We start from the raw sequence: 12326 nt of genomic DNA on the forward strand, positions 1-12326 counted from the left end.
TCCTCAAAACGTTCTCTTACTCTCTAAATATAATTGATCTTTTGGATGAATATAACACATAAAACTAAGAGTAATTGCATACATTTACATACATTAACAAGAATAATGGACAACTTTTTTAAAATTCCAGTATGGAAAACTGTGCTGTTTGTAAAAGGGATGTTTTAGTTCCTTTTTCTAAGATAAAACATTTGAGGAAATTATGTTCTTGTCAAATTATGTCCATAGTCAAATGATGACTAATTTGTTGAGTCAGCTTGTTAGAACTGTTTAAATCAACAGTTTTGTATTGCAGTCTCTGTTATCCTGCACGGATTGTTGTAGTGAAGGAGATGGAGACAGCACTAGATGGAAATCAGGACAAAGACTCAATATTTCATAAAGAAAACCCTCTTTTTGGTGCAGATATGAATTTCTGCAGCTCAGGCCGCTATGATTTCCAGACGTCTGGTAAGGATCACACACACACGAAAATCAGAACTGTACAGAAGTTCGGGGTTAATGCTAGTTTGAGCAGCAGTCCTGAACTGTCAGGCATCACAGCTGCTATGCTCCTAATGCAGTGTAAATGCAACTGTCAAAACTAACTCTATATATCACTGGTAGAGTTCCAGTATTTTACTTTTTTTTTTTAATGGACTGGAATAGCAAACTTATAAACCACATGTGACTGTGAGAAAATTCTAAAATGTTGTTGAAATGATGTGATGTTTTCAATGTAATCCTTTTAAAAGTTGATCTTTTAACTATACTTAATAGTTTTATTAGATTGGGTAAGTTTAAACACTTATTTTATTAGAGATTATTGACTAAAAATAATTATTACTTTGATATTTTGTTTCTCATTTGCATGAATGATTGTAAACAATCATTAGCTTGGGTTTTTCTCTGTGCAGAGAGTCAGATGTTCTTCCCATGTCCACATATCCACATCTGATTTCCTTCCACCTACTGAAGGTGGATTGGTTGCTCATCCTGTGCAGATATAGTAGTTTTCATAATTTTGGTAATGTTCAGGAGCTGCATTTTGTTAGGTACTCTCAGGAAGGGTTTTTTTTTTCCCTTGCAATGATTCTAAAGAGTTTGTTGTTGTGCTTAACAGAAAATGGAGCTTAATAGGTGATTTTGAAACTTGACATCTGTAAGAGTAAACTGTGCCATTCTAAAACTCAAAACCTTTGGGAGTTTTTATCTTTTACCATCCCTTTTGCCATCCTCTTGACTGTGGAGGACAGTGTGCTCTGTTTCAGGCATGTGAAACCTTTTGCTGTATTTTTTATTCTGCTTAAATTTATTTTTAAATGCATTGATGATGATGATGATGATGATGATGATAGTTTATTTCGAACATGTAAACAAACAATGAATAAATAAGCAGAAAACAAGAAAAGCAAAACAGCATTTGCAACAAGAACACGTAAAAAGCGACTAAATTAGAAAATAAACCATAAATAATATAGGTAATAATAATATATAAAAATCAAAACAAAAGAAAACAAAACAAAAATACAAACAAGGACACACTAAGCAGTTTTGAGTTTACATGTCCGAAAAGGAGTGGGCTGAAGTAAAAACTTATTTAATCCCACCCCTCTTCTTTAGTCAATATAAATTGATTATCCAGCTTCCTTATATACACACACACACACACACACACACACACTATATATATATATATATATATATATATATATATATATATATATATATATATATATATATATACACACACACACACACACACACACATGCATACATACACTGTATATTACTTAATACTTCAACTATTCAGATATCAATTCTCTATGACTATATCATATAATTAATTATATATGTATATCCATATGTCTACACATAAGTTTACTACTAATACCACGCTCACAATGGAGAAGAACAAAATAAAAACAAAACAAATAGACGATGACTCAAAAAAGAACAAAATAAAAAAATACACACTAAACAGCCAGTTATGATTAATCCCCTTCATCCTTATACCTTGTGAAAATCAAATTTTTGTACATCTTTTTAAACCGCTTCATGTCTGGACATCCCTTGAGCTCCTCATTCAAACTGTTCCACCGCTTCACCCCACAAACAGAAATACAAAAACTTTTCTTGGTTGTGCACACCCTATAATTTTTAAATTTAAATAAACCCCTTAAATTATAACTCCCTTCTCTTTCAGTGAACAGTTTTTGAATATTATGGTAGTTGATTATTGTTTGCTTTGAATAATATTTGTGCCGTTTGATAGTCCACCAGATCTGCAAATTTCAGTATTTCTGACTGTAAGAATAATGTATTTGTATGATCCCGATAACCAGCCTTGTGTATAATCCTTATTGCTCTTTTTTGGAGAATGAATAATGAATGTATTGTATTTTTGTAATTATTGCCCCATACCTCTGCACAGTAACTTAAATAAGGTGAAACCAGGGAACAGTAAAGAATCCGGAGTGAATTGTGATCTAGAAACTGTTTGACTTTGTTTAATATTGCAATACTTCTTGATACTTTGGATTGTATGTTTATATGTGGTTTCCAGCTGAGTTTTTCATCAATAGTTGTTTCAAGAAATTTGATTTCCTTAACTCTTTCTATAATAACCCCATCTATTTGAATATTTATTTGTGTGTTTGTTTTGTTGTTACCAAATAATATTACTTTGGATTTGTTCAAGTTTAATGATAATTTGTTACTGTTGAACCATATTATTAATTTACTCATTTCTGTTGTGATCTCCTGCAATAGTTCCATTAAATCATCACCAGAAAAGAGGATATTTGTATCGTCAGCAAACAAGACAAGCTTCATTACTTTAGATACACTACATATGTCGTTGATATATAGTATAGAAAACTTTGGTCCTAACACTGACCCTGGGGAACATCACAAGTTATGTCCAAACATGAGGAAGAACAATCTCCCAGCTTCACAAACTGTCTCCTGTTACTTAAGTAGCTTTTAACCCAGTTTAAAACTATACCCCTGATGCCATATCGTTCCAGTTTTTTTTTATTAATATGTCGTGATTTATTGTAGCAAATGCTTTCTTTAAATCAATGAATATTCCAACTGCATGTTTTTTCTGCTCTATGAAATTGGTGATTTCTTCAACTAATTCTATTAAAGCTAGTGATGTTGATCTATATGCTCTACATCCATATTGACTGTCATTAAGTAGTTTATGTTTGTCAATTAATTTATCCAATCGGTTATTGAAAAGTTTTTCGAGAATTTTGGAGAATTGCGGAAGTAGTGAGACAGGTCTGTAGTTTGTGAAGTGGTGTTTGCTCCCAGATTTGTACAGAGGAATGATTTTTGCTGTTTTTATTCTGTTTGGAAATGGACCAGTTAGAAATGACAAATTACATATACATATATATACATATATATATATATATATATATATATATATATATATATATATATATATATATATATATATATATATATATGTGAATGGTTTGGATAGTCCATCAATAACATTTTTCAATATCATCATGTCAATGTCATCACAGTCGGTAGATTTTTTGTTCGTACATTTCCCAAGAATATCAACAATTTCTTTTTCTTCCACTGCTGTGAGGAACATTGAAAAAGGGTTATTATCTATCAAATTGCCCAGATTTTCAACAGATACATGCATTACATGATTTGTGTTGGTCAACAATCTTCTTTATGTTGAAAGATCTGTGGGGGGGTTCCCATGATGTTGAATGACAGAAGGAAGTTGACATGTGTAACCTCATATTTTTACTCCTGAGAAACAGGATGTTGTTAAAGGTAAAACCAAAGTTATTGGGATTGGGAGAAAATTTAAAATGAGTAGTTAAGAAGAACAATGTATTATTATTATTATTATTATTATTATTATTATTATTATTATTTCCTTCACAGTACGTATGTACTGGTGAGTCCTGTGCTGGCCACAAGTAGCCTCAGCAGTCCAGGGCCCTACGGAGGATCCTCGCTGATCCAAGCAGAACAGTCTTCTGCATAGTAAAGGGTTTCAACCCAACATGGATGTTGCTCAAATATCTTTCTAGTCTGTCAGTGAAGCTACTGAGCACTCCTATAACACCTGGGCTGATAACAACTTTCTTCATCTTCAACAGGGTCTTGATCTCTATAACCAGATCACAATACTTCTCGAGCTTCTCGTCTTTTATTATTATTATTATTATTATTATTATTATAAGTGATAAAATCGTAGAAAACTGCAGTTTAGCAGATCACAGCCACAATGTTTCATTTAGCATCATCCTGACTGCATGTGCCATCTTGTGCTTTTGCAGATGTAAAGCTAAGTAAGTCATCAGGAAGGAGATACACTGTTCCTGTGATTGTTATATTTCTGCTTCTGCTACTAGGACTGAATGCCTTCCTGACTTACAAAGGTGAAGCACCATCTGTAAATATAGACTGTAAAATACTTTTGCTAAAGTCCTATCTGTTAATGGAATATACTGAAAATATACTTAACATAACATAGTATTTTGAAATTATTTTGTTATTTATCTATTTACATTATACACACAAAAATATCATTGTATATATCATATTAAATGAGTTTTACTTGTATGTTCATTTTCGTGTCAAGTGTCCGCTGATGGTTTTATTATATTCCAGTAATCCAAATGGTTAAATCCTCAGCAAAAATGTCCTTCACAACCGTTCTTCAAGTCTCAGAAGATTTGATTTTAATAATGGTTTTGACATCTAAGCTGGGTTTAATAATGGAATAAAGGAATAAATAATTACTTAAAAGGGATATATACAGTTATGGTCAGAAGTTTACATACAGTGACATGAATGTCATCTTGGATATGAATATCATGGCAATATTTGGGCTTTCAGCAATTTCTTTGAACTGTTCTTTTTCTGTGGCAGAATGTACAGCATACATCTTTAATTAAAAAAACACTAGAATTTGGTGCATAAGTTTTAATTTTCTTTGGGTTTTCTGAAATCAAAACAGAGTCAAAATTATACATACAGGGTCAAAATGCTTTAAGCTTAAAACAAGTCCTGACTTCAACCCTATTGAAAATATATGGACGGTAAAAGATCTATGGGTTTTTTTTCCCATGATGTTGGATGACAGAAGGAATTTTACATGTGTAACCTCATATTTTTACTCCTGAGAAACAGAATGTTGTTAAAGGCAAAACCAGAGTTATTGGGATTGGGAGAAAATAAAAAAATAATATGAGTAGTTAAGAAGAGCAATGTATTATTATTATTATTATTATTATTATTTCCTTCACAGTACGTATGTACTGGTGAGTCCTGTGCTGGGCACAATAAGTAGCCTCAGCAGTCCAGGGCCCTACGGAGGATCCTCGCTGATCCAAGCAGAACAGTCTTCTGCATAGTAAAGGGTTTCAACCCAACATGGATGTTGCTCAAATATCCTTCTAGTCTGTCAGTGAAGCTACCGAGTGCTCCTATAACACCTGGGCTGATAACAACTTTCTTCATCTTCGACAGGGTTTTGATCTCTATAACCAGATCACAATACTTCTCGATCTTCTCGTCCTCTATTATTATTATTATTATTATTATTACAAGTGATAAAATTGTAGAAGACTGCAGTTTAGCAGATCACAGCCACAATGTTTTATTTAGCATCATCCTGACTGCATGTGCCATCTTGTGCTTATGATCCTTTTGCAGATGTAAAGCTAAGTAAGTCATCAGGAAGGAGATACACTGTTCCTGTGATTGTTATATTTCTGCTTCTGCTACTAGGACTGAATGCTTTCCTGGCTTACAAAGGTGAAGCACCATCTGTAAATATAGACTCAGACGCGCAGCTTGTGAACAGGCAAGGCAGGCAACTGCTTGGGGCCCCCTGGCCCAGGGGCCCCCCGAGAGTCAGGGCCCGAGGGCTTATTTATTTTGTTTTTTATTGTTTTTATTGTTCTTTACCATTGTATTTTCACATTTGGAATTAAAAAAAAACCTTTGGTTTCATACATTTTTCATTGGTGTCAGATTATTTATAACATACAGTATTGGTGATGAACACTGGTCAGAAGGGCCCCCTGGAAATTTTTGCTTGGGGCCACAACAGACTCTAGAATCGCCTCTGTATAGACTGTAAATAGTGGTCTGAGTGAATGACCTTGACGTCTGTAATGTCATAGCAGGAAGTCTATCGATCTCATCGCCATTTCCACTATACTAAAACACAGAGCTGACTGCAACTCTGTGTTTTACATACATACAGCACACCTAATATTTGGGTAAAATGTCTCTTCGCAAGATTCACCTTGACCAAACTTTTTTTTTTTTTACCATGAACAAGTTTCTGGCAGAATTCTGGTTGGATATTTCACGACTCTTCATGGTAGAATTGGTACAGTTCAATTAAATTAATTTTTTTTCTTGGCATGGACTCGACTTATAAGCACCATCCATATATTTTCAATAGGGTTGAAGTCAGGACTTGTTTTAAGCTTAAAGCATATACGCAGACCCATGGCCTCACTTTCATTTATAAATGCCTTGAGACCTCAAGAATAGCACAGGAATAGTTTTAAGCATTAACAATAAATCTAATATAGTAATTTTTACAATTAAAGTGATTCATATAGGTAGTGGTCTGAGTGAATGATCTTGACGTCTGTAACGTCATAGCAGGAAGTCTATCGATCTCATTGCCATTTCTGCTATACTAAAACACAGAACTGACTGCAACTCCGATCCTCCATTTTGAGCTAATTTATCGCCATGCCACATAGATGTGCCAGCAACATGACAGAAGGTGGATTTATGTTGCATTCATGGCCCAAGAATGTTCAAACTGCAAAGATTTGGACGCGTTTTACGAGAAGTTCACGGGCACATTGGGCGGCTACAAAGTGGTCTCTCCTCTGCTCTGTACATTTTACTGAAGACTCGTCCGAGACCTCTGATCTGTTGAGGAGTGTTGGCTATAAGCCCATATTGAAAGAGGGTGCAGTACCAACAATTAAAGAAAACTACAAGAAAAGGAAAGTATTTATTTATTTTTTAAAAGGAAAGTAAGTTCAGTTGCACCAGTTCTGAGCTGAGGGTTGTTGGTAAAACCCGGGACAGGACAGGACGGGACATATTGCTCGGGCAGTGACCTCCCCGCAGTTGTTGCTAAAACCGGTGACATTCCGTTCCGTCCCGGGTTTTAGTAATTGCCTGAGCCGAGCAGTAATGACGGAGTACTCAGTATGGAGAAAATAGAGAATGAGTGGACCAGCCATCTGATTTCTTCACTGGATATTGCTGCCATCTCACCCTTACGTGGAAGAAATGAATTAATGGAAAACTGAACGAACAACTGAAAGTCAGATTGTTTAAAAACAATCGGCCACAAGATCGGCCTTCAAGAAGCGAGAACACAGATGGGTAAGCTCCGACTATCATTTGGATATAAAGCAACAAAAATATGTTGTTTACCTGCATTTAGATTAATACATGTGACTTGTATTGTGTGTTTAAGTTATCGGTATAAGATTATTTAATTTGCTTCAGAATGTGATTGTCTCAGTTCATCTGATTATTTAAGAAGAAACCTTTATTCGTCACATGCACACTTCAAGCACAGTGAAATTCATCCTCTGCATTTAACCCATCTGAAGCAGTGAACACATGCACACATTCAGAGCAGTGGGCAGCCACACCAGAGCACCCGGGGAGCAGTCAGGTACCTTGCTCAAGGCCACCCCACGTCAACCTAGCTGCATGTCTTTGGATTGTGGGGGAAAACAGAGCACCTGGAGGAAACCCACGCAGACAACATGCAAGCTCCACACAGAAAGGCCCTCGCCGGCCGCTGGGTTCGAACCCGGAACCTTCTTGTTGTGAGGTGTTAACCACTACACCACCGTGCTGCCCGGCCATTTACATTTTATCAGTGAAAATGCATACATGTACATGTATGTTGCATAAGTTATAACACCTATCCTGTTTTAATGAGAGTCACCTCATAATCAATGAAGTCAAATCAGTCTTAGTTGAGCAAGTCGGTAACGGTATTTCTTACTTTCACCATAAATGTTTATTTATATGACTTTGGTCTACTAGTATAGTTGTCAAAGGCCTCTGCCTTAAAACCGGTTCCTGCTGTGACATCACACACTCAGGGCTGGCTGGCTCAGCGGGGCAGCTTGAATGCCAACTTTATGGTTGATTTTAACTCTCAAAAATATATTTTTTAAATTCCCATTTATGCAGCATATAAGAGTCAAGGGTCGAGATACTATCCACTCCGAAATTTATTTAAAAATAAAGATTCTGCGTATCTCCTTTAATGCTAGCCTGCTTTATCCTCTACAACCAGCTCTGATGCGTGTTTGGGTTCATTGTCCTGTTGTAACTCCCAAGTTGTGTTCAAGTCTCTGATGGTTTATGCTGAAGAATTCTGAGGTCGTCCTCCTCCTTCATTATTCCATCCAGTTTGTGCAATGAACCAGTTCCACTGGCAGCAAAACAGCCCCAGAGCATGATGATCCTACCACCACCAGCAGCTGGTACAGTGTTCCTCTGTACATGGTGGTCACTGTAGCCAAACAACTCAAGCTTGAAGGTGTCAGTTTTGGAGCAGGAGGTTGTTTCTTGGATAGCAGCCTCTTAGTCCATGGTGATCTGAACTGTAGACAGTAATCCATCAGCTTCCAGTTCATGGCAGGGCTGTGCCATGGTGGTACCCAGGTTGTTCCTGACCGTCCAAACCAATTTCTTTTCAGCTGAGGGTGACAGTTTGGGTTTTCTTGAAGCAAAGTGGCTTGGCAAAGTGACTACATCTCACAATCACTTGAATACAATTGTTTGAACTGATCTTGGAATTTGCAGGTGTTTAGAAATGGCTCCAAGAGACATTCCAGAGTTGTGTATATCTGTGATCCTTTTTCTCAGATCTGCACTGAGCTCCTTGGACTTTCCCATATTGTGCGTTGATCAATCCAATGAGTGCTGTAAACAAACCCTTTTTATGAAGGCACAGAGAAGCTACCAGCTGTAGTCAATCATGATCACTAACAGGAAGTTAAGAAACCTCAGCCTTGGCAAGATAAAAGATGTTTTGGAAGTTTCAGCACCTCTGAATTAATAATCTAACTGAGCGTATTTAAATTTTTGACCCTGCATGTATAATATTGACCCTGTTTTCATTTCAGAAAACCCAAAGAAAATTAACTTGTGTACCAAATTCTAGTGTTTTTTTAATTAAAGATGCATGCTGTACATTCTGCCACAGAAAAAGAACAGTTCAAAGAAATTAATGAAAGCCCAAAGATTGCCATGACATTCACATCCAAGATGACATTCATGTCACTGTCTGTAAACCACAACTGTATGAAAAACTCACTTTTTCATTGCTTGTGCACATACATTTAGGCATTTGTGCCAACCAACCCACAAACTCTGAAATAAGACACTCAGTCAGTTTCTTTTGGGCTGCCTATTTTAGAAAGCATGTGCTTCAACAAGCCATTCATTAGAATTATACCGCCCCCTCATTTGAGTATCTCCACTCATGGCTTGAGAACTGCTGTTGTGATTGAATATTCATGATGAAAGTGCTATCTCATTGGCTGGCAGAAGAGGAGGGTGGAGTAAGCAGTGGCTCATTATCATTTGCAGGAACAGGCATGTTTGAAATCATTTTCAAATTTGAACAGGGCTGTTTAGACAGGGTGAGAAGGGTGTTGTGGAGTTCGTCCTTGTGGTTTTTTGACCAAAGATTGTCACAGAAATTTCATTTAGGCTACAAGGAACTGTGTCAACTTGTGGAAAAGGGGGATGTCTCCTTTAAAATTGGTCACAATTGAAGGTTGTTTACTGTAATTCTTCCTGTCAATTCATAGTGTGGCTTTTAATATTAAAACAGTCATTTACATGATCGAAATTTGTACACAATTACAACCCCGATTCCAAAAAAGTTGGGACACAGTACAAATTGTAAATAAAAATGGAATGCAATCATTTACAAATCTCAAAAACTGATATTGTATTCACAATAGAACATAGACAACATATCAAATATCAAAAGTGAAACATTTTGGAATTTCATGCCAAATATTGGCTCATTTGAAATTTCATGACAGCAACACATCTCAAAAAAGTTGGGATGGGGCAATAAGAGGCTGGAAAAGTTAAAGGTACAAAAAGGAACAGCTGGAGGACCAAATTGCAACTCATTAGGTCAATTGGCAATAGGTCATTAACATGACTGGGTATAAAAAGAGCATCTTGGAGTGGCAGCGGCTCTCAGAAGTAAAGATGGGAAGAGGATCACCAATCCCCCTAATTCTGCACCAACAAATAGTGGAGCAATATCAGAAAGGAGTTCGACAGTGTAAAATTGCAAAGAGTTTGAACATATCATCATCTACAGTACATAATATCATCAAAAGATTCAGAGAATCTGGAAGAATCTCTGTGCATAAGGGTCAAGGCTGGAAAACCATACTGGGTGCCCGTGATCTTTGGGCCCTTAGACGGCATTGCATCACATACAGGCATGCTTCTGTATTGGAAATCACAAAATGGGCTCAGGAATATTTCCAGAGAACATTATCTGTGAACACAATTCACCGTGCCATCCGCCGTTGCCAGCTAAAACTCTATAGTTCAAAGAAGAAGCCGTATCTAAACATGATCCAGAAGCGCAGACGTCTTCTCTGGGCCAAGGCTCATTTAAAATGGACTGTGGCAAAGTGGAAAACTGTTCTGTGGTCAGACGAATCAAAATTTGAAGTTCTTTATGGAAATCAGGAACGCCGTGTCATTCAGACTAAAGAGGAGAAGGACAACCCAAGTTGTTATCAGCGCTCAGTTCAGAAGCCTGCATCTCTGATGGTATGGGGTTGCATTAGTGCGTGTGGCATGAGCAGCTTACACATCTGGAAAGACACCATCAATGCTGAAAGGTATATCCAGGTTCTAGAGCAACATATGCTCCCATCCAGACGACGTCTCTTTCAGGGAAGACCTTGCATTTTCCAACATGACAATGCCAAACCACATATTGCATCAATTACAGCATCATGGCTGCATAGAAGAAGGGTCCGGGTACTGAACTGGCCAGCCTGCAGTCCAGATCTTTCACTCATAGAAAACATTTGGCGCATAATAAAACGGAAAATATGACAAAAAAGACCTAAGACAGTTGAGCAACTAGAATCCTACTGTACATTAGACAAGAATGGGTTAACATTCCTATCCCTAAACTTGAACAACTTGTCTCTTCAGTCCCCAGATGTTTACAGACTGTTGTAAAGAGAAAAGGGGATGTCTCACAGTGGTAAACATGGCCTTGTCCCAACTTTTTTGAGATGTGTTATTGTCATGAAATTTAAAATCACCTAATTTTTCTCTTTAAATGATGCATTTTCTCAGTTTAATCATTTGATATGTCATCTATGTTCTATTCTGAATAAAATATGGAATTTTGAAACTTCCACATCATTGCATTCCATTTTTATTTACAATTTGTACTTTGTCCCAACTTTTTTGGAATCGGGGTTGTAGTTAAGTATTAATATATACTTATTTGTGGGCCTTGCAATAAAGTGACTTGGATTGTTAATGTGCCAACATTGTTAATAATAATCTCAGAAAATTAACACATTTTAGGAATAGTAAATATGGTAGATGACGACTAGGATTCCCTTTCATTTTAAAATTGTTCAATCTATTTACCATATACAAAACATTTTTAACAGATTTTTGTGTGCTATAACTATAAGGTTCATGATGCTTGTCTCATCTCATCTCATTATCTCTAGCCGCTTTATCCTGTTCTACAGGGTCGCAGGCAAGCTGGAGCCTATCCCAGCTGACTACGGGCGAAAGGCGGGGTACACCCTGGACAAGTTGCCAGGTCATCACAGGGCTCATGATACTTGTTTTGGGCGATATAAGTTAATTTTTTTTTCAATTACTAATCAAGAAAAATTGAATAAAAATAAAATGACAAATGAATGTTCCAATTATGAAGTTGTATTTAAAAAAAAAAAATCACAGAATATTAAGATAATGCTAAGGTCATGCTATGTTTCAGGAAATCTAATTTAAGCTGATAATATAGTCTTGGTCTGATATTTATTTTTGATTGATTGATTGATTGATTGATTGATTGATTGATTGATTGATTGATTGTTTGTTTGTTTGTTTGTTTGCTTGTTTGCTTGTTTGTTTGTTTTTAATCCATGTATGTAGTCTTCACTCTGGAGGCATGGGTTCACTCCGAACTGACAAAAAAACAAAATGCAGATCAGCAGGAATCATCCTTTTCAAAACAATTAAACTCTGCTTTAGATCAGGTAAACACAAGCATACAT

At 36.4% G+C, this 12326-nt stretch overlaps 1 protein-coding gene across 1 annotated transcript in view; it reads left to right on the forward strand.

Moving 5' to 3' along the window:
* Nucleotides 1–317: 317 nt before the first annotated feature.
* marco (macrophage receptor with collagenous structure) overlaps nt 318–12326 on the forward strand; it is a 44038-nt gene continuing 32029 nt past the window's right edge. Inside the window, exons 1-3 of the mRNA XM_060930136.1 lie at nt 318–450; nt 4299–4400; nt 12205–12308. Coding sequence (XP_060786119.1) covers nt 333–450; nt 4299–4400; nt 12205–12308 — 324 coding nt within the window. The 5' untranslated portion in view covers nt 318–332. The remainder of the gene's footprint in view (nt 451–4298; nt 4401–12204; nt 12309–12326) is intronic.

This window comes from Neoarius graeffei, chromosome 9 (genome assembly GCF_027579695.1).
Source record: "Neoarius graeffei isolate fNeoGra1 chromosome 9, fNeoGra1.pri, whole genome shotgun sequence".
Lineage (NCBI taxonomy): Eukaryota > Metazoa > Chordata > Actinopteri > Siluriformes > Ariidae > Neoarius > Neoarius graeffei.